Consider the following 23,283-nt stretch of genomic DNA (forward strand, 5'->3'; position numbering starts at 1 on the left):
TTAAGGAAGCGATACGCTGCACTGTTGAAACTGGAGGAATGTCGCAGGTGCGCCAGATGGCAGCAGGAATCTACACGTGTGACGTTCTGCGCAGCTGCGCGTGAGGTGAAACCTCATCAACAGAGCACCTCTGCGCGAGAACAATCTGAGTGCAATATGACCACATTTCATTTTAAACTGGTCCCGAGATCTTTCTGAGGTGAATCAAAGTATGATCAAGAATTTGTGTTTTTAGTTGCAATCTTTAAGCTAATTTTCATCTTTGACTTGACACATTCTAAATAAACATTTTAGCAAATTTATATTCAAAATTAAACTATTTTTATTAATTGCGTGAAATATGTTGCTCATGTGAGTTTTCAATCCTTTTCATTGAGATGATGTTGATCGTTGCGGTTAAAATACATTTTATTTTGGCAATAACATCTACGCCACACCTACCTTTTCCTTGTTGGTCCCTATTGGCTGTTCACGGCAAACGTCAGCAGTTTATGTGCACGCGCTGAGTGTAGATTCAAGGAAGTCAAACACTTGCGTTAAAAAAAAATCTTGGTTACTTTGACTAAATTCATGAATTAAAACAACGAATATTGTTCATTATTAATTTACTTTTTGTTTTATGATGATTGTTGAGGTAACGTTAGTGTGATCTCTGGTCATCAGGAGAACCGATTTCCCACTTCCAACTGTTCATGTTTTTAAACGTGTGATTGTCCCGCAATGCACCTCAAAAGTGTGACGCGTTCAATTTCTTCCATAATAACTCCACAGCAATTAATTGAAAACGCTCGCGCAGCTTTGCTCAAAACGCGCGTGTCCGCCAGTAGTGAACGCTCAGCGGAAGTAAAAGTGGAGGAATGACAGACGTGTTCAGGGTTCAAGTGCAGGTCAGTGTCATCTGTGCATCACATTTTAACCACAAATTTCAGACAAAACACAAAAACAGCTTAACTACCCACTGCACATATACGACGGTCATAATAAAGTTCAATATTATTGTCCTCAACATCTAAAACATTTCAATATCAGACCAATAACTAATATTAAATGCGTTGCAATATTCACTGTTTCATGATATTACAAGTTTTATGCATGCTTACTCATAACTACTTTAAGCAGTGATTGAATTGAATCCTGTCTTATGGGGTTCCCCACCGTGAGATGTTCTTTATTGGGCGGCAATAATGTATTATTGAAAAGTCTATTTAACTCCACCCACCAGTATCTGATTGGAATAGAGAAAATATAAGAACAACCCTATTAAATAACCTATGTTATGAGTTTATCACACCATAGTTTTTGTTAAGTACACCACAAAGAAAGAGAGACAGACTGAAAATTAGCTTAAAAAGGAGTATAAAACTTTCTATTTCAGTGATGACATTTTTTTGCAGGAGCTACCTTTAGAGAGGCGCTAAACAAGCCGAAAACAATATAAAGCACTTGAGTAACTTATAATATAAATATGTATTAGACTGTATTAATGCAATAATTATTGTATAATTGTTTATCAGATCTTATTTGCACAAATTTTAGATTTGTAATTATTATCATTTAAAAATATATCAGAAGGACCCCTAATTCTGCTTTACGTCTTATACGGGGTCTCTAATATGGGGGTCCCAGATCTCTCCAGCTCCCTCTCAATTCAAGCACTGGCTGTAACTGTAGACAGTTTACTTTAGTTCAGTAACCGAATGAAAACCAAACGTTCTGGAATCTCGACCTGGCCTTCAACTTTACAGCTCTGTCATGTTTATGAGTGTCATAAAGCTGGAAATATAAATAGATTGAAGATGTTGCCTCATGTTCTTTTGTGAAACTCTATTGAAGAATGTTTGATAGGAATAACTATCAATATAACTATAACTATAAAATAAATCAGTGAAGTTAAAGTGTGTTATTATTCATTTCTTCATTTTGAATAATAACGAAGTATCAAAACAAGGAAATAATATGGACGGATACAAGTTATAGTAACTAATAAAACAAATCAGATGTCATCTTTCTGCAAGTATTTCTGTGTGAAGATTATACGATCCTGATGAAAAAACACAACCTGAGATAATCAAATCAAACGGAGATAGATTGAATCATTAAATCAATCCTGATAGATGATGTCATGTGATCTTTTGTGTTTACTTCTCATTCTCATGTCTGAAATAATGTTGATCTCTTGTCCTCTGGGTCAATAACTGCAAACTCTTCAAATCAACAACATCACATGTCTGTCGTTTAGCTCAGTAACAAGGTGTTCAATGCTCTCTTGTTTGTACCTTTGAATAAAACCTCCGCTAAACGATTAAATGTCTACAAATATTTGAACTTTTAAAATAGAGAGTAAGAGCTGTTTATCGGTTCAATACATGTTTCATCAGATACAAAGAAAGCGTTTCAATTCTGCCTCACACAGGAGCGAATTCAATACAATAAAATATACTCATTATTAAACATGAAATATATTCCATATAATTGTTTTCAGTTTTGGAGTGAAAAAAAAAATCTTATTGTGTTTGGGAACTTCATTTTCTATTTGTAATGCATCACAAACATACATTGAATTAAATTAAGTTGAACTTTTTTCAGCAGTCATAGACAGTTCAACCCCCCTCAAGATAAATATAAAGTGAGTTTTGCATAAATCATGAAATAGGTCCTCACAGACCACCATAAGCATGTTTATAGACCAGTCCTGTGATGTTTTAATAGTTTTGTAAAGTTTGAAATTTATTTGACTCTCAGATTTAAGCCTGAAGAGAGTAAGTCATGCAGCTTGCTGACTATTTTCTCAAATGTGACGTAGTCTGTGAAAACCTTGCTAAAGTCACGCTTTGGTGATTTACTGTTTTCCTCTTAAAATAAGATGTATAGAACATTCTGTGAATAAAATCTTCCCATCTTGTATATTGACTGAGTAAGACTGGATTGGAATTATAATGAAATGATCGGCTTAAATCAAACTGGGATAATCTTTATCTCGATTTTAAGACTTTCACCTGGTTTTCACAGACTGGGTCACAAATGTCATCATTGTCAGTTTTTTTCTTTGAGCACATGATTCCATGTACGTTTTGTCAGTCTGTAATGTTCTGTAACGTTACTATCAGACAGGAGATAAGAGGATGTCCTCTGTGTCTGTCTCAGAGCGTCTCCAGCTTCAATAAACACTAACTTTATCAACACTCGTTTACAGCTCCATGATAAACGCTCGGTGACTTCATGTGTTCTGTAATGCCAATAAATAAATCACACATCAACTCTATTCTCTAATCTAAAAATAACATATGCTTGTCACAAATTTGTCACATTTCTCTTCTGCAAATGAATCGGATTGTTATATTGATTTTTATATATTATATTCTAGCATTATATTGAGTAACCTGTCACAAGTTTCCCCTAAAGAATTTGCAGACGTAGTAAAAGAGTTTAGATTATTATAATTATAAAAAGATTAGTGTTTTAATACAGTATATGAATTCGCATGTAGAGTTAATTCAAATTTCATAAAGACACAACAGCCAACACAGAATTGATCAGTTTTAATCATGTGCAGTTGTAACATGGCAGAGAAGATCTGGTCCTCCCGCCTGAGACGGGTTTCTCCAAAAGTGTTTTTCTTCCATCCCGTTCCTCGACACTGAGCCGTGTTGGCTTGCTCACAGGGAGCCTCATCTATTAAACGTGCGCATGCACAGATTTGATCATAAAGTATGCGTATGCAAAAATCATGGCAACTTTCAAATTTTATAAATACGGTCTTTGACGTGATAACAGTGTTCAGCTGCGTGCAATTTCACCATCATTTGCGATTTATAGATTTCACATATGATAGAGAGGCATACATGTGTTTTCTGTGCGTACATTCATTCTATGAATCACATGTACGCACTTGAATGGAAAAACAGGTCGTAAAATCTGATTTAGGACGGTTTCTATGTAAATGCTTAAAAATGAGACCCCAGGAGACTCCTGATAATAGATTCCATGAACATTGCTTTCATTAGAATGGTCTCACTCTTTCTATACTGTGTTACTGTGTTCTGTGACTTTCCTTTTGTTTGGTTTTCTTCCTGTTAAGCTGCTTAGAAACAATGCTACATTGTGAACAGATACAGATCAAATGGAATTGAATAAGTGTAACACTTCGCAAACAAGAACCTTTTTAATCACGTTTCTATTTATTTTAGTCTAATACTAGAAGCTTAAGAACAAACATGAAGCAGAAAGAGGAAGATCAAGACGTTTGCACTCTTAGAAGAAATGATCATTAAGTGTCTTCTGTGAATGTGTGATTTCTGTGATCAATGCCTTCCTTGATTTTGATTTTGATTGCATTTTGTTTTTACTGTAGTACTTTTATCTTTCTTCATCCGTTAACACTGATAGACCGTAAGTGATTTTGTTGTGTGTGTGTGGAAACAGAAGGTCATTATGAGAATGTGAGTGAATTACACGAGTAGCTCCTGTTGATATGATTGAAAGCAATAAAATAATTCACTTATCTGCTTCATCTCTCTGTGCTAGGCACTGCTGAGATAATAAACCAGGACACAAAAACATGTCAATGACAGATGATAAACGCTCTCTATCATCTCACAACCCTTCAGAGAAAAACGAATCCACACCAAAATTCACTTTTTTAGCTGCATTACATTTTTAAGAACAATGAAATTGCCTTTCCAAATCCAAATTTTTTCAATGTTGGCCAATAATAAGTTGCTTTACATTATAAACAACAGGTTTGGAACTGATCATTTTTAAAAAAAAATGTTTTAAATCTTTTTCAATAAGTTAATAAAAATATATCTAAATGTATAAAAATAAATGTTGCCCTTATGACTTGAGAACATATTTTGTTCCAGTGTATCATCTGCAGGTCCTGTGAGATGGTCAGTGTTTTAAAACGATATAAAACCAGAAATTTGTTAAACATTGTTCAGGGTCATATCATAGCACTGTATGATCTCAGTACTTTACATATTCTGTGTTTTTTAGAAGGTCAAGTCCATTTAAATTTTTTAGCATTTTCACAATTTCATTGTTGCAAAGCAGCTACACATACATCACATTTCAAGAATAATAAGAGAAATGGATGAATAAAAAATACAATTAAATTAAATTAAGTTTACGCATTTGGCAGACGCTGGTATTTAAAAACCTGGTCTTCACCATGCAAAGTGCATTAATGAAATGTAACTGTATATACTCCGCTGGATTAGAAACTGTAAATTGTTCAATTGAAGTATATTATTATTCAAGATTTGTATTTGTTACATACACAGTTGAACAGAGAATATGAAGAGTTTGGTTCCAAAATGAGAATGACATTTTTTTTTAAATCATGTTTTTTATGATTATCGTGTTTTCTTCTATAAGTCAGGTGTGTTATTTGAGTTCTTATGTCTTAAATCAAAACAAACCAACTGCAGTTTGATTGATATTAATTGGAATGCACAATGAAAAAAAGGGAGTTATCTCATTTTGGAACCGATCTCTTCATACATAAATGTGTTTGTGCCAAATAAAAATCCTGAATCCATTACTAAAAGGTTAATTGAGTCTCAGACTCTGTGTCTCTGTGTGTACAGTCACGTCTTCAATTTGCTGTGTTTCATGTGAGTCATGTGACAGTGAAGTAACCCTCAGCGCTCGACGTGTCTCAGAAGTTCATTGCCCTTCTGTCTCTTCCGGTTGGCGTTTGTCCCGCTCGTATGTCTGTGATGATAGCGGTCATATAAGTGAATACCTGAAGAGTCCTTGGTCGCTTGGTACAGCCTGGTGTAAGGACTATATGCTGGAGATAACATCACCTCACCTAAAATACATCTGGGCTACCTTATCACCATTCTCCTGATTGCTAAGTGCTTGTTTATCTGACACACGGACTGGGTCAAGGTTCAGAAGTTTACCCGCTGTGAGCTCCTTATAAATAGGAGCTCATTTCAGATACGGTGAGTGTCTCAGCGCTTCGGTCCACACGTTTCGCGCGCCGTCATGGATTCTGAATGTCACTGGTGTGGCGACTACAGCAAAGGACAGTCCAACGCCATCCTCTTCAACATCCTCAGCCGCCCCGAACCGAGCGCGCCCAACTACGGCCGGGTTCCTCACGCCTGCCGCTGCGAGACGCGCAGGAAAGTGTGTTTGAGAACGCCGGATGACACGTGCCGGGTGGCGTCGGGCGTGCTGGTCAAGACCATGCAGTTCATGAGGAGTTTGCCTGCGTTTCAACAGCTGCCGCCCAAAGACCAGCTGTCTCTGCTGCAGAACTGCTGGACGCCGCTCTTCATTCTGGGTCTGGCTCAGGACGGGGTCCACTTCGCCATCCACGACGCTCCGGCAGCCAGCATGCTGAAACAGATTCTCCTCAACCGCCCAGAGGCGGATAAGTCGGAGCGCGAGCAGCCCACCCTGGGTGGCGTGCAAACTCTTAAAGCGTGTCTGAAGAAGTTCAGGAGTCTGGATTTGAGCCCTAAGGAGTACGCTTACTTAAAAGGCACCATAATATTCAATCCCGGTAGGTCTTTTGTGGTCCCGCTTTGCTCTTTGACTGTAGAAAGCAGATGTTTTCCTCACACTTGTGCTTGTTGTCTTGCTCTTCAGATGTGCCGGGTCTGAAGGCGTCTCTGTTTGTGGAGGGTCTGCAGTATGAAGCTCAACAGGCACTGAAGGAGGTCTTGGTTCCTCCTCATCCAGAAGACACGGGCCGATTCGCCCGCATCCTCCTCGCCGCGTCCACGCTGAAGGTCATCACTCCAGCTCTCATCACAGAACTGTTCTTCAGGCCGGTCATCGGTCAGGCGGATCTTCTGGATCTCTTGATGGATATGCTGTTCACCAGGTAGTGACCTTCAACAGAACACTCGGCACCTTGAGAAGGGGTTACATCTGAAATATGATTCCAGAAGTTACAGGTTCTGTCATTGTTTACACTCTTTAATGAAATTACTGCATCTGTCTGACACGCCGTCTAGGTCACAAGTGTGTGATTTATTTCTTTGTGTCGTTGTTTTTGTTGGCTGTGTTAGAAACACACTTGATGTTTTTTTTAGTACAGGAATGGAGTTTTTCTTGTAGATAAATACCTCTGTATGTGCTGGAGCTGTGTATTTTGTCTCTGTGAGAAATCTCTTTTTGTTTTTGTATGTTCATCATTATTAAACCTATTTTTACACTAGTTTTTGCTGTGTTTGGTTTTGTCTTTTAGTCTTTTATAAATGAGTTAAGAAAGTGTTAAGGCAGTGATGTTTATGGGCACAAATTGGTCAAAAGTTTTTGGACTTACTCACTTGTGTCTTTCATATTTTTTCCATATTTTATAATAATAATAAACTCATCAACATTATGAAATAAAACAAAGGATACTACGGGAATTATGTTCTTACAAAAAATAAATAAAAAAATAAAACGTTATATTTGATCATCTTCAGTGTAGTCACCATTTGACTAGAATTAGCAAAAATGTAATTTTCTCATCTCGCCCTCAGATGCTTTTCAGACAACATTAAAGGACTTCCCATCTCTTCTGTGCTCTTATTGGCTGCCCTTTATTCAGTCAAACTCAAATCGGTTTCAAAAACATTTTTATTAAATAATATGTTAGTTTTGTCATGAAAAAACATGTTTGTTTGCTAAATTTAATTTTTGTCTACTAAACTAATTTCAGACATTTAAGCACACGCTTTCAAATCAAATGATTTCTAAAATAACGAGACATATTTCACCCAAAACATTTGAATTGAATTAATTGTGTGATCAGATACTTTATATACAGTACGACGTTTTGAAACACATATCTGAGCAAAACAAATTTAAAGGAACAGTTCATCCAAATCTGACAATCCTCTCATTATTCACTCATGCTCGTGTCATCTCAGACTTGAATGATTTTATTGGGACTCGACATGTTGAAACTCCAGAAAGCACAAACATCATTAAAGTAAACACAAATGACTCCAGTGGGTTCATAAACATCTAAAGTGAAACCGTACGTTTGTTCATCTAGTGATCGTGTTGTTATGCATTCACAAAAACACAGATGCATGACACAATGATAATCAATTCAAAATGTCCAACGGTAATGTTTGAGTTTGTGTTTGAATGAAGAAATGAAGTCATGTGAGAACTTGAGAGAACTATCCCTTTAAATATTCTCTGTGATGATGAGGTCATGTGAAAACTATTCTTTAAGAAGTTTGTCATTGCGTAACACAGAACAAACAGTATATAGTGTAGTGTAGAATTACATCTGTCTTAAGCTTCAGAGATCTACAGATGCTTCACCAGCATGAGTTACACATTTATTTCTGAAGAAAGGTCAAAATGACTCATGAAGTGTGAAGTCACTGTTCCAGGGTCAGACACACAATCACTCAATACACATCACCATTCTACCAGTGCATGACACATCTGGACCTGTCCTTCCTCCAGAAACACACAATATAGGTAACGTTGTAACGTCTGAACTATGATGTGTGTGAAGTGAGTGAGTGTCACAGATCACATGATCACACTGACACACAGCTCCAGGTTCAGGTGTGATGTGATGCCGCCCTCTTGTGCTGAACACCAACAAAACAAGTCATGAAATACAAGCCACTGATACGCCAGAATACAAGAAACACACATTTACCACATACAAATATTTCTTGTTCCTGTCACATGACCTATTACATCACAGAAATCAAAGCTGTTGTGTGTGCTTAACAACAGAGCACAAAGATACAGTTTGTCACACAGTTTTCAGTGTTGTATATTGTGTTGTGCTGGCAAATGTAGTCTGATCAGCAGACCAACACAACAGAAGACGAACAACTTAAATCTGGTGTTTGCCTGAGGTAGAATGAACTCATTCATAAAGCGTTTCTCACATGAGCGAGTTAAACGTACGGTTCAGTCAAAAATAGACATTCGGCCGTCGTTTATTGGTTGTAAATCTGTATGCGACTCTTTCGTCAGTGAGGAAATGTCTCATGTCTCATGACATGAGGATGAATACATGTTTCTTTTTGAGTGTAATATCACATTCAGAGCTGAGTGTTGAATGACTGGAGTGCTTTAGAGCTCTCGTGATAAACTTTACATGATTTATGATGTTTCTAGAACTTCTGTCTCGTGAACTGCCTGTGTTTGTTGTATGTATGGTGTGAAGAAGAGGACAGTTGTAAGGGGAATTTTCCGCCCCTCCTCCCCAAACACTGGGATTTTATTTCCTTTCTACTGTCAAACCAGCCAAACAAGTTCATAACACAGTGACCTGAGGGAGGCAGAAGGGAGGAGGCGACAGCAATGCGATCTTGCCAGAAAAATGCTACACGGTAAAGACGGAAAGAGAGAGAGAGGACAAACCTCATCTTAAAGGGGTCATATATCACGGCTAAAACAAATATTATGGTTTGTTTTAGATGTAATGCAATGTGAAAACACGACTTATGGTTAAAAAACGCTGTATTTTCCTCATACCATGTATGTTTGTATCCCCTCTTTGCTCCGCCTGTCTAAAAAATCTGTGATTTTGAACAAAGCTCTTGTCTCTGAAAAGCGAGGTGTGCTCTGATTGGCCAGTTCACCAGTGTGTAGTGATTGGTGGAATACTGCAAGCATGTGAGGGAAATGTAACGCCTCTGACCATATTTGGAACATCAGGTTCCTCTTCAATTGTACTGACAGGTACACCACCTTACTTGTGTGTACATTTGGGCGGTCTTAGTCACATCAGACCACCAACTGATGTAGATTTGTGGGGGGGTGATTACACAAGGTGTTTCAGACAGGTCTGGATGAGCATTCGCTTTTACACAGAATGCATCTTTTGTTCCCACACTTTCATTTCAGCAATGTTACGTGTCTAATACATGCATGAGCAACTTATAACACACCAAAGACACAGAACAACATGTATTCACGCCATATGACCCCTTTAAACGACTGTAGGGCAGTCATGGCCTAATGGTTAGAGAGTCTCGTGACCAGAAGGTTGCAGGTTGGATCCTCAGGGCCGGTGGGTAACAATTGAGGTGCACTTTACCCCTAATTGCTCCCCGGGCGCTGCAGTGATATCTGCCCACTGCTCTGGGTGTACGCGTGTTCACTATGTGCTGTGTGTGTGTTCACTACACACTGGATGGGTTAAAAGCAGAGGTCACATTTCGGGTATGGGTCACCATACCTGACAAACAGGTCACTTTCACTAAAGCACGTAGATTTGAAAGTATGTTGGATTAAAATCTGCTCAGAAAGACGAGACTCCCACTTCATCTGACAAAATGGTGAGAACGCGTGCAGCGGTTGGCAAAATCACAGAAAATAATGGGGATATTCCCTTTTTATTTCAATAAAAAAAATCAACAACAAATCTTTACAAAGCATTTCAAGACGTTCCACGGCACAAAAGTGGCTTTTCAGTTCTGATGAAGGCATGAAAAAGAACAGAGAGGACCCGAGACGGTAGGACGGCGGACAGCACAGCATGACGCTGTCATTAATACACAACAGACACGACTTGTCGTAACAAAAGTGAAACGAGAACAAATACTCGACAACAGTCTTTGATGATTGTGTAACATTTGTTCAACATGTAACTGCACGGCACTGAAGTCGACGTGAGAACACGTAAGTGAATCCTTCAGACATCCGACACTCGGTGGGCAGCACAAACCGAAGGGACGGCAGCTAGCGTAACAGCGGAGCACCTGATGAATCTGTAGCCGAGCTGGAGTAGTAATCTGGAAAGAAAAAACAGGTTTACATCTTATTAAAGCGCAACACTCGAAGACATGTCACATGTTCACAGGTCTGAAGCGGTTCCTGCTGGTTCTATAAAGACGGAAGCGACACGATACCACTGAATGAACTGCCTGCAGGAAGAATGTGTGTGAGGTAAGAAGAGAAGCGACCGTCACAGTTTATGTAGAGGGGATGGGCAGGAGAGGAGAGGGAAGATCAGAGACAAAAAGAGTCCGAAAATGTTGGGAAATGGAACTGTTCCAATAGGGCACTGACATAAAGATCACCCCGTCGTCATCATCAGCAGACACATTCATGCCCCAAAACCGTAGAAATGAGGAGAAGCAGGACTTACGTTTCCCTCTCATGTCCCGGGCTCGCACGTCTGAGTCTGTCGGATCGGACATCAGTACCTCAGGTTCTTCATGAGAAAAGAGAAATGACGTTGAAATGAAACGCAGTCAAGCACCGCTGAACTTTTCATAAAGGAACCAAGATTCTGTCGTTATGTCTTTCCAAACCCATACCAATGGAACACAAAGGCAGTTATTTATAATGTTCCATTGGATGAAAGCGAACGGTGACCAGGCCTGTCAAGCAAGAGTTCCAGCCCATAAACCCTTACGTACACAAGGCTTCAAAGAGCTCCATGTCTTCTGACAGCCGCCGGCCACCGTCCATTTTCAGTGTTCCACAGCAGAAATAAAGTCGTAGGCTTTAGAAACCATCTCTTACCATCACGAAAGCTGAAGGTCATGGTCTCGTTCCCGCTGTCAGGCAGCGTTCCGTCCCTCCGCCCGTTCACCTCTTGCGTTTTATAGTCTTTGCTTTTGTAACCTTTGAAGGTTTTATTTCGGGTGCTGATGCGGATGACGCCGTGCACCAGGCGACACTCGGCCTCCTGCTCCTCCAGGTTGTAGTCGTGTGCGATGCTGTTGATCAGGTCGCTGATCTCGTTGGTCTTCCGCGAGAATGACAAGTCGGACGTGCATTTGGCCAGCTGCTCGATCTGGTGCAGTTTATAAAGTTCCAGGAGCTTTTTGGTGATGAGCGAGTCGATGTCCGTCCCGCCGTCATCCAGGTCATCCAGATCCAAATCTTCCCGGGAGATGATGCTGCTGTGGCTAATGGGCCGCTGGCCGTCTCCCTTCGTCGTCGCCGCCGTCGTCCTGGTCCGGCGCGGGGCCGCGTCAGAGGTCCCGGGGTATTCCACCACCCTCTTGCCGGCGATGTGGACGTCGCAGTACCTGAAGCTGCCGGAGCTGGGCAACTGCCTGGTTTTGCCATCTTCCGGACTCAGGCCGCACGTTGGGTTGGACAGCGCCAAGCCGTTGGGCTTCCTCAGCTCCACCTCAGCTTTGGAAGGGTTATCCGTGGAGCTCTCGTTGGCCGGCAGGCAGGGTTTGCGAGAGCCATAGAGGCCGCAGGTGAGGACGCAACACAGTAGAGATTTACAGCCGCTCCAGCCGAGCGACGTGCACGAGCCGCAGGCCTGAGTATTGACCGGAGGAGAGTCCGCCGAGCCCGGGATGAAGCCCAGCGTTTCCGATCCTCGTCCGTTACCGTAGTGAGGATGACTCTTGCGGGGAAACTGCCCATCTGTGCTGCGCGGCTGCTCGCTGTACGCCTCTCGGTGTGTCTCCTGACTCGTGCTGCCGAAGTACACGCGGCCCTGCCTGCAGCCATCGGATCGAGAGCGGCCCGAGCCGTGAGGATGACTCTTGGGATGAGTTCCTGTGCTGTGGCCAGGCATAACTCAACACATTCACCACCTGTAGAACACACAAACGTTACCTCCAGCTTTATTTCAGACATGAAACACTGCAGTGAATTAGGGCTGTGCAATTCATCGAAAATTTATTTTGGCCTTCAACCATTACAACAACAAAATAATGGAGGCAAAAGTTAAAAGTTAAAATTTTGATATTTTGTTTTAAAAGTTAGTGAGTAATTGTGTTAAATAACCGGGATTTCAATATTGGCCAAAATAATAGTGATTATAATTTCTGTCATAATCGAGTAGCCCTACAGTGAATGCCATGGGATTTGAAAAAGAAAAACTGCAGGAGGATTCGAGCGGTGGTCGGGGTTTATAAATTCATTATTTCTTATCTCTTTGTTGTCAGAGACACAATGTCAGAGAAATAAATAGAGTCACTATTCACAAATGTATTTTTTCAAAGCAGCTTCACAGAAAAATGTATATGAGAACAAACAGCAAAGACTTAAACAGAATAGATAATGATTTCAAAACAGGAGGATGATCAAATAGGCCTAATAACATGTTTTGGTTGTTTGTGGCATTTAAAAACATAGATTAAAAAACATGAATTATCATTCAAACTCCCACATGTCTAATGGACTGATATTTTCAGAGAACCCATAAATGTGAAAAAGACAAACTTGATATCGTGCCATTCCTTATTTTATGATCATTGCACAATAACACAAACCTGGAGATGAACATATGTGTAACATACATATGTGAACATACGCGACACACATGTATAAATTCATCACTTGAAATCGCTGCACATATTTCGGGACATCAGTGATGTAAGCATCTCAAACACGAGATGTCAATCTAGACTCAATCTCTGTTTGTTTACAGACGTCTGTCAAATGTAAACATGCAGTTACAACAACAGAGCCACGTTCATATATTAATATTCTGTATACAAATCTGAGGCCGCTGCATGTGATTGTCATGTTGGGTAAAAGGTTTTCTTTGGTGGGCAAGAATTACTTGATGATCAAGTTTGTGTTTACATGTATTCTAAATGCTCGAAATACCTCCAGACTGATGAGGATGACAAAGAAATACAAAAGTCACATGGATTAAACTCACTATTGTTAGTTGTGTTGTGTTATTTTAACACACAGAGAGATATAAACACGTTGAATGTCCAGCAGGCCTGTAAACACTTCATCTGAGATTACAGACGGAGTTCATCTCAACTTTGCACTTTCATTATTATGTTTAGCATTCATTCGGTTGAACTGTACTGCGCCTTTAAGAGACACATTTATCGACTTTACATCGTGATGTAGGCTCGCAAAGCTTTAAAAGTCCCCACACAGCACACACATCAGTGTAATGTATAGTATTGAGTGAGTGTGGGGCAGTATCAGACACTTACCGCATAGGATCAGATGAATCTCTGTTGTTTAGAGCGCGAGAGGATCGCGGAAGTGTCGCGCGCCTGAACACGGGTCCTTTACAGAGATATCAAATCCACTTCATCGATATCTGAATCGATTCATCGAGTGCGCAAACACACACACACACACACAACACGTATCGATCTGCCCGTTTCAGGTCGGACTCATACTGACGCTCTGCTCGATTAGATTCGTGCCGTGTTTTACCTGCGGCTACAGGTTAACCACACCCACACTCAGGTGAGCCGTGACGTCACGCGGATGTGACGCTTCAATCCTTTTCATTCAGTTAAACTCAGATTTATTTCTACTGAAAAAATAGGAAACAAGCCGTAGAGACATACGAAAAAATGGATATGAAGAAATGATACAAAAACAGGAAAATAACCAAATGAATGATGTTAAGCTACATGGTATTGTTGCGATTTTTTCAGATGTATATTATCACAATTTATTACACGGCTCGTTGGAATGCTTGATTCTGATTGGACAGTCGCGACATTTGTAGGTTCATTGTTCCCAGATAACAACCGCTCATAACTAATAACACACGGTAACCTGAATGCAGCAAATCATTTTGACAGGTTTTTTTGACCAATGAATTATAAATATGTATTTTAATAAAATATTTGATATTATATTTACAAATGATTAAACCAGATTGGCTGTTCGTGACATTTGAATGTCGTTTCTTACCTTAAAACTGAAAGCAAACGGCTTTTTCCCCTCGAAGTTCTGCATTCGGCAAAAAAGAGCAAATAAAGTATTTTCATATTTTATGTAGCGGTTTAATAAGCGGGATAATGTACAAGCAGCGGTCTGTTATCGTCAAATAAGCCCCTTCAGTGTGATACATTAGTCCTTACAAACTTTAAAAAGCGAGAGGGAGAGAGAGAGAGAGAGAGAGAGAGAGAGAGAGAGAGACAGAGAGAGAGAGAGAGACAGAGAGAGAGATAGATAGAGAGACAGAGAGAGAGAGAGAGACAGAGAGAGAGATAGAGAGAGAGAGAGACAGAGAGAGAGAGAGTGAGAGAGATAGAGAGAGAGAGATAGAGAGAGACAGAGAGAGAGATAGAGAGACAGAGAGAGAGAGAGACAGAGAGAGAGATAGAGAGAGAGAGAGACAGAGAGAGACAGAGAGAGAGATAGAGAGAGAGACAGAGAGAGAGAGAGAGACAGAGAGAGAGATAGAGAGAGAGAGAGACAGAGAGAGAGAGAGTGAGAGAGATAGAGAGAGAGAGATAGAGAGAGACAGAGAGAGAGAGAGAGAGAGACAGAGAGAGAGATAGAGAGAGAGAGAGACAGAGAGAGAGAGAGTGAGAGAGATAGAGAGAGAGAGATAGAGAGAGACAGAGAGAGAGAGAGAGAGAGAGAGAGAGAGAGAGAGAGAGAGAGAGACAGAGAGAGAGAGAGAGAGAGAGAGAGACAGCACAAAAGCATGATCACAGGTAATATTCAAATGAAGGTGTATATCCTGTAAATGATATTATCACAGAGAAGGCATATTAAGTATCACTGGAGTATATTGATGTATGGTATTCAAAATGTTTAATGATTTCTGTATGATTAAATTGTTTGTAAATGACCATAAATAGAAACATTTACACATATTGTAGAAATGTCAATAAGATTTTTTGTCTATTCAGGTCTAGAAATCATGATACATTTTTATTTACATATATTCACAGACATTTTTTATTTCTACAGAAATTCACACTGGCCGGCTCACCAACAAAAGTATTTAAAAGACAATTCGGGTTGGACTTCATTTCAATGTAATGCTTCACGCACACACACCTCAGTTTTGGTCCCCAGTGGTGTCGTGAGTCCCCATGAGTTGGTGTGTATTCAGGTCCCCACCAGGATGTATAAAACAAGGCCCCCAACACACACAGACTTTCTCTCTCTCTAATAGACTTGTGGCCAAAAGCAAAGACTCAGATTAATATGGGCTGTCTGCTCTTGATCAATTGCAGTCATTAGCCGTGAGCTCCAGCACACACACACACACAGAACACTCCAAATCCTTCATTGTGCCCCATTTTCACCCTGTCTTCATCTTCCTCTTCTTCCCCAACCAGCAGTGAGATGAGCCATAACCAAATAATGAGGACACAATTGTGCGTGTGTGTGTGTGTCTGGGGCAGTACGGAGAGGAGAATATGAATCTTGTGTATCTCTTATGAAAGCTTTAGATTCATCACAGAACATTAGACAGAGAGATGTTGTGATTGAATTGTGTTAAACATAAATACAACAGTGTTTGTGCATCATTCAACATTTTTGTTTTCAAATATTAAACATGAATTGAGTCAATGTTGTTCTCATTCCCACCGCACGTGTGTGTCCCATCTTACGGATGTTGATTTTGCATCACAAATGTTTGCTTGAAAAGAAGAGTTCAGCCAAAAATCAGTGGAACACAGAAGATATTTTGAGAAATATTGAGAAGTGGTTATGTGTTCATACAAAGGAAGTCAATGGAGCTCAGTGTTGTTCGATCATCAACATTCTTCAAAATATCTTCTGTTGTGTTCTGAAGAAGAAAGAAACTCGCACAGGTTTGAGTAAATGATGAAAGGATTTCCATTTTGGGGCTGAAGTGTCACTATTAAGCCATCTGTGTGCTTTCAAATCCTAAGAGTTAATATTCTTCATCTAGTAAGAAAGAAACTATGCTTCATGGCTCTAGTGTCTAAAGGTTTGATCCATTTTTCACTCTTCTACACACTGAAACACAACACACCTCTCAAAAGACACACATTGCACACAGTAGTTATAACGTCACATCAGACGGAATCTGTTCAGGGCGGACCGCAGACGGCACACGTCCCACACGCGTGTCAGCTTGAGCTTGATCCTGTGAGACCTGTTGCAGTCGTGGATCAGAGTCAATTTCATAGCGGTACTGATAACTCTCCAGCACGTCTCTGCAGGCTTCATAAAACTCTGACATCCATTTCTTGATTCCCTTTCGGTTAAGATACACCACAAAGAGGAAGACCATTCCCACGAATCCCAGCACGAGTCCGAGGAACACGTAAGACGTCTGAAGGGTCAAGTGGATGACCTCTTTGCCCACAGGATTGACGTGACACCCGAGGGCCTGAGCGCTCAGAGTCTGCAGCGAGAATTGCCGCAGCGCCGCCGGGAACGCGCAAAACAGCTTCTCCACATCACCCACCCTGACCCTGGAAGAGTTCAGCCAGCTCACAAACTCTTCCGTGTCACACGTGCACACGTACGGGTTCTGACTCAACAGCAGCCGGACGCGAGGCAGTCGCTCCAGCTCCCGCAGACCCTCGCCACTTAAATGCCGCATGGCGTTTCGGGTCAGGTCCAGCTCCAGAAGCCGCTCCACGCCGGAGAATGTGCTGTTGTGCACGGCCGAGAGAGAGTTCTCGCTCAGGTGGAGATGCTGCAGGTTGGGCAGAGGGGAAAACATGGCGGGAGGCAGAAGGACGAGGTGATTGGCTGACAGGTCGAGACGCTGCAGGCTTGTGAGCTGACCCCAGCGCAGGGCAGTGATGAGGTCCGTCAGGGACGTGTAGTTATGGAGAGAAGATCTGAGGCTGAGCTCCTGCAGAGGACTTCCGGGAACGGAGAACGCTTCGGGATGGATCAGAACCAGAAGGTTGTCGTTCAGGATCAGAGAACGCAGCGTCTGCAGAGACGAGAACGCGTGCGAGCCCAGCTCCATAATTCTAAACGCAAAATATGAAGAAATATATCATGTGATTACATTATTACAATTCACAGGTCGATGACGTAATACACACTGACAAATTACAACGACAGACAAACTGACAGCGCTTTTCATTTCTCTGGATAAAACTTTTTTGTTACCCGTTACTGCTCAGGTTCAGGTGAGTGACATTCTGCAGCGCGTTAAACGCGCTCTGCTCGAGTCGCTGAATGGAGTTTCCGGTGATGCTCAGGCGCGTGGCGTCGCGCGGTATCGCGGCAGGTATACGGGAGAGTCCAGCGGACGCGCAACTCACCTTGCGTTGCGTCTCCGAACACTCGCAGCGCGGCGGGCACAACGCCGCGACGCACGCGGAGACGCACAGCATCAAGCAGACGAGCGTCAGCGGCGGCATTCTCCAAACATTTACAATCATAATCCGGCACATGCGTCGCCTTCTTCACGCGCTGCTGTCTCGAGCGTTGTGCGCGTGCTGTAGTAAACATCATCTGACACGCGTGCAGCGCGCTCGCTGTACATTATTATATAGCCAGCACGTGCGAATATATGTGGGTGGGGCTTCATGTTCTCCTTAAACATCCATCAGTTCAGAGCAACATAACATGAATGCTGGAAGTAGTTTTTGTTACAAAATATTTTCTTTTGTATCTTCTCACTGAAGAAAAAGTCACATAACTGATTACAACCACATGACGGAGAAACAAATGGAAGAGAGAAGTTTCACTTTGCTTGAACTGTTGAAGCGTGAATGATGTGAACAAATACATTGAGATAAAAACAATAAGTATGTAATGTATGCGTATATATTTAAAGTCCCAGTGAAACAAAAAAATGACAATGCATATTTTTGCATGAAATATTGCAGCGTTTATTGTAAACAGTTTATCAATGTGGCTCCTTTTCTTTTTTTGCCCTCATAATCTTAAATTAAAATCTGAAAATGCACTTCCGCCCTGTAATGACTGTCCATTTTGGATGACGTAAACGGCTTGGGTGGATCATCTGTTAACTCCTCCCCTTTCATCCATCAGTTCCATTTCAAAATGCAACAGCTGTTTTTTACACCCAATCAAATCACAGAGAATACGAAAGCCACGCCCACTACTTTTCCTCATTTAAAATTCAATTTCGCTCGGAAATGCGTCAAAATACGGAAGTAAAAACGATCGCAATTCCCGGTTCACAGGACTTTAATCATATATTATAAATGAACATTAAAAAATAAATGAATGTTTTAAATGTAAATCGATCTGTCTCTGATCACTATAGAAAAAAGAACTCATGTGATGAAGAGGTTTGTCTAAGCATAGATAAAAAAAACCCTGTAACGTGAATCCAGTAATTTCTCTTGGTACTGACAGTCTGCATGTGTTCTCAGCGTGGTCAGAGGCACAGTCTGTGTGACAGAACAGAGTTCAGATTGGTTCTCTGTGATTGTCAGACGGCCGTACGACTGCAGCTCAATGTTTCAGTTCATGTCTGATGCTCGTGTCAGCTGTCATGCGAGTCATCGCAGGTGAACGGCGAGAGAGATGGTCACCATGACCCCACAGATCATCAGGAACGGCAGCCAGGTCTTCAGGAACCCCACAAAACTGTCAACAAAGAGCAAAGACCTTCAGATAAACACAAACCATGAGCTTGAGAAATAAAGCTTCCTAAAGAGAGTCGTTTAGAAGAGAAGTGAACAATGATGGACTTTTAATGACTAAGTGAAATTTTCCTTAATAACAGCCTTGTGGACTTTTGTACGACACTTTCCTTTTGAGATAGTCCCAGTGGACGTTTGTGCTCATATGAGGACGCTGGTGATAAATCGCACAGGACACGTGACAACAAACACATCACAAAAATCTACACGCGTCTCCTTACACGTGCAAACAGAGAGGTCTTGTGTTAATTCATTCACTGTGTGCTTTACTGTCAGATGTGATTTCGAAAAAAAAAATCATACCTCATTATTAAAACACGAAATACAAAATCTTAAAGATCATTGACATCATATTGAAATCTTTTGTTCAGTCCCAATACATAAAATATTTTATTTCTGAAGCACTTTTTATAATTTGCATAATTGTAAAGCAGCTGTACAGAAAACACAGTTTAGCACAAAAAACGTACTGACAGGAGCTCAGTTATAAGCGTTGTGTAGCTGTGCAAAAAGTTGTGTGTTTAATCCCCAGAGGACACACAAACTAATCAAATTAACAGCATGAATGTCACTGTTTATAAAACATCTGCCCAATACATAAAAGTATATTTAATACAAAATTACGAAAAATGAACATACACATTCGAGAATGATGAAGATACGAATGAAATACAATGTGGGTTTTACAGTTTGTAATTTTAAGTCACATCTACAGGATTTTTAACTGTTGTATTAATAGCATCTTTAACAGTGTACATGTGTTTTGACATGTTTGATCCGGTGTTATTGTTGTTGTACTTGATGTTGTTTTAAGGAGACAGACTCACCTGACATGTTTACTGTAAATGAAGGACAGTAAACAGAGTTTGACCATATTCCACGAAGAGCTGTTGTCATAGCACATGAGATTCAGAGCCATGGCTACATGAGAGTGACAGTTATCACAACACAGATTGTGCTGCAATCACAAACACATGTAAACAAACAAACAAAAGAATTAATCACACAAAATTTAGTTTATGTAGTTAAGATGAAAACGTCCACATACAATTATAATATATTGTGTTTGCATAGCAATAATGACAATGACATTTTTTGTAATTCTGTGTTATAAACTGCATGTAATGTCACATGACAGAGAGTAAAGGTCTCACCATTCTGGATTTGTATTCTTCAGACGCCTCATGCACAGCTACATCCCAGCCGTTAACCCCTCCACTGTACACACGCTTCTTATCCAGCCTCCAGTATCTGAAACAACATCACACATTAAACACACAACTGCACAAGTGTGTGTGTGTGTGTGTGTGTGTTCGTGACAACAACATCAACTCGTTCCCTTATACTCACTTTGTTGGTTTTCCAAAGGCCATGTTGTCCTCCTAAAGAGAAAAATATGAATAGGAGTCATTACTAATAAAAGACAGTCAGGATCAACAACATACAATCATAATATTGAACAAACACTCACTGATACAAAGTATGGCCCTGCGAAGTCTCTGATGACCCCCGTAGAGGTGCAGATGCCCATGTGTCCAATGAAGGGCAAAAACCACCTGTGGTCACAAAACACTTTTACTGCCTCAAAGTGTCGTGTTATGATAAATAGTTCAATATTGTGAGATGTATATGTATTGATATGTGTATTTTGAGAAACGAAACCTTTATATGTATGGTTATGGTAGGACCCTTATGTAATAACTACAAATCCCCTATAGACAGAGGCTCGATTCATCTACTGTATATAAATATATATTGTTCATTAACAGCGGAGAAGCTGAACGTGTGAAACATGATGACGTTTGTTTTGGTTTGTGCAGGAAGCGCGTTTGCTTACGTCATCGCACGTAATATATTTGAGCTCGTTACTCACGTCAGTACCGGGATCGGTGTCCACACGATACAGTAGGGGTAGCGACTCATTTCTTTGTCGATTTTCTCGAAACCTCCATGAAAGTGTTTCATCGTGTCGATCTCGTTGACATCCGCCATCACGCGCCGCCCACGATGACGTCATACGGTGCAGGCTCCACGGGACGGGAAGGGTCGTGACGTCAGGACGTTGTGCCGTTTGAACTTTAAAGAATTAAAAACGTTCTTTTTGGTGTTTTGTGTTTATATGATTAATTTCATATTAACACATGTACATTTTCTGGAAGAAACCCTGTTTTATTTCCTTTAAAAAAGAAGTGGAACTTTATATTGACTCAATTCGATTTTCCTTGAACCAAAAGGCACTGAAAACTTTAAAACTTTGTCATTTCTTTTAAATCTTATTGTAAGCTCCCCATAGTGTTTGTTTATGTCTATGTTTTGATACTATATTACTGTCAATAAGAAAAAAGAAAGAAAACAGTGTTTGAACCCATACAGCACCCGGACCCCCAACATAAGGGCAACGTTTTTAACTTGCTTTTAAAAATAAAAACATTTTACCAGCTTTTTAATGAAAGGATATCATTATATCGTAATAATCGTAATAATGTTTAAGCAAAGCAGTTTAGATGTATTATTTCTTAATGACCAGATGTTCGTGACAGGTTTGGTGTTTGGATGCATGAATGCTATCTTGTCATTATAATATACATTAAGTGTACAGTGTATTTCATCAGTGTCTGTGGTTGTATAAGATCACAGATGTGTCTTGTAACACCTGCATCTAGTTTCAGCATGTCAGGCTACTTCATCATCCCAATGACACCATTAGTGTAACAAATGACACATGTAGTGCAACAAATAGAACACTTGCGTACTGTACACTACTTTCTAAAACACCATATGAAAGAGTATGCATATGCAACACTTCAAACAGTAGAATGCTACACTGTTGTCACATACTCTCGTGTGATGCATGTCCAGCACATATGTTCTACACACACTGATCATTTATACTGTGCACACAGAACTCATACTGTATGTATCCTGAATATTTTATATTTAAAAAGAATAGTGTTGTAAGATACCTGTGTCTGTCTGAACAGGGCCGTTTCTTCTGGCCTACATGAAGACTCCACCTTCCTCATTATGGGATGTAGGTCACAGGTAAGACACATTATCTCCCCGCAGTTTATGACAGAAAATGAATTACGTTTGCAGAAAAAAAACTAACTATTCAGCAAAAGGCAGACTTTGACAAATTGTTCACATGGAACATGTGCATTAGAACTCAGAAAATAGAGCACAGGGACTCAGAGGGGAGAGAAGCTGCGTCAAATCACAACATCCAATCACAGATAGCGTGCTTACACCATCCCTGCGTCTGAGCATGCGCACTGCACTAGTATGCAGCATGCAATAAAAAAGGGAGTTAAAGGTACAGTGTGTAGGATTTTTAAGGATTTATTCACCAAAATGTAATATATAATACAAAACTATGTTGTGAGTGGTGAAGAAATACCTTACAAAATGAACCGAAATGTTTATATTATCTTACAATGAGCCATTTTATGTATATACACCGCGGGCACACCCTTACATGTAATTTATCAATGTGCACAGCCATGTTTCTATAGTAGCACTACACGGACAAACTGAGCGCGTTTCGTAAAACGAAGGATACACGGGACTAGTTCTTCTTCTTCGGCTGTGTTTTGAGGCAGCTTGCAAAGCGACTACATAGAAGGATTAGCAGAAGAAGAGGAAGAACAATAACAGCATTTTCTTGTCGTGTTTTTTATTAGAAATATAAACGGTTCTTTGTTGCAGTAAGAAGCAAAATTTGCGATAATGGCGGACCACACATACTCTGCACAAGAGCCGATAGAGCGTCAATCTGTTCGTTCAAAAAAGAGAAAATACGATGCAGCAAGGCCAAGTCGAGACAAAAAACGGCAGAAAACCCGAATAAACATCGGCGTGGCTTTTCCCAAATGGAGGGCACTGAAGCAGGAAAAGGGTTTGCTAAGCGACGCCGAAGTTGCCAGCTTTCTGCTGGACCGGTAAGTTTGTCTAATTTCCGCTATATAAGTGAAGTGTTTGTTTGATAGTTTTAGCTAATAGATGAGCATGAGCATCAAGTGAGTTTTTTCTTGTTTTTAGC

At 40.5% G+C, this 23,283-nt stretch overlaps 4 protein-coding genes across 5 annotated transcripts; 1 reads left to right on the plus strand and 3 right to left on the minus strand.

Annotated features, from left to right (window-relative positions):
• Positions 1 to 528: 528 nt before the first annotated feature.
• nr0b2a (nuclear receptor subfamily 0, group B, member 2a) lies at positions 529 to 7,177 on the plus strand. 2 transcript variants are annotated; one of them, XM_056762588.1, is made up of 3 exons: positions 529 to 887; positions 5,589 to 6,517; positions 6,604 to 7,177. In XM_056762588.1, exons 2-3 carry the CDS (start codon positions 5,995 to 5,997, stop codon positions 6,843 to 6,845), a joined length of 765 nt encoding a protein of 254 aa, XP_056618566.1. In that variant the 5' UTR covers positions 529 to 887; positions 5,589 to 5,994; the 3' UTR covers positions 6,846 to 7,177. The 2 variants fall into 2 exon arrangements, with proteins under 2 accessions (XP_056618566.1, XP_056618565.1); XM_056762587.1 differs by lacking the exon at positions 529 to 887 and having other exon boundaries at positions 3,938 to 6,517.
• A 3,132-nt stretch (positions 7,178 to 10,309) lies between these two features.
• On the minus strand, positions 10,310 to 14,106 carry kdf1a (keratinocyte differentiation factor 1a). The gene is made up of 4 exons (XM_056762847.1): positions 13,866 to 14,106; positions 11,461 to 12,497; positions 11,081 to 11,146; positions 10,310 to 10,724 (listed from the first exon to the last, which is right to left on the minus strand). Exons 2-4 carry the CDS (start codon positions 12,476 to 12,478, stop codon positions 10,672 to 10,674), a joined length of 1,137 nt encoding a protein of 378 aa, XP_056618825.1. The 5' UTR covers positions 12,479 to 12,497; positions 13,866 to 14,106; the 3' UTR covers positions 10,310 to 10,671.
• A 1,606-nt stretch (positions 14,107 to 15,712) lies between these two features.
• On the minus strand, positions 15,713 to 18,176 carry tpbgl (trophoblast glycoprotein-like). The gene is made up of 2 exons (XM_056762907.1): positions 17,734 to 18,176; positions 15,713 to 17,591 (listed from the first exon to the last, which is right to left on the minus strand). Exons 1-2 carry the CDS (start codon positions 18,018 to 18,020, stop codon positions 16,664 to 16,666), a joined length of 1,215 nt encoding a protein of 404 aa, XP_056618885.1. The 5' UTR covers positions 18,021 to 18,176; the 3' UTR covers positions 15,713 to 16,663.
• A 274-nt stretch (positions 18,177 to 18,450) lies between these two features.
• On the minus strand, positions 18,451 to 22,285 carry tmem222a (transmembrane protein 222a). The gene is made up of 7 exons (XM_056762709.1): positions 22,208 to 22,285; positions 21,118 to 21,320; positions 20,716 to 20,800; positions 20,595 to 20,626; positions 20,399 to 20,495; positions 20,072 to 20,202; positions 18,451 to 19,188 (listed from the first exon to the last, which is right to left on the minus strand). The coding sequence occupies exons 2-7, from the start codon at positions 21,234 to 21,236 to the stop codon at positions 19,101 to 19,103; spliced, it is 552 nt and encodes a 183-aa protein (XP_056618687.1). The 5' UTR covers positions 21,237 to 21,320; positions 22,208 to 22,285; the 3' UTR covers positions 18,451 to 19,100.
• Between the last annotated feature and the right edge of the window lie 998 nt (positions 22,286 to 23,283).

This window comes from Triplophysa dalaica, chromosome 12 (genome assembly GCF_015846415.1).
Source record: "Triplophysa dalaica isolate WHDGS20190420 chromosome 12, ASM1584641v1, whole genome shotgun sequence".
NCBI classification, from domain to species: domain Eukaryota; kingdom Metazoa; phylum Chordata; class Actinopteri; order Cypriniformes; family Nemacheilidae; genus Triplophysa; species Triplophysa dalaica.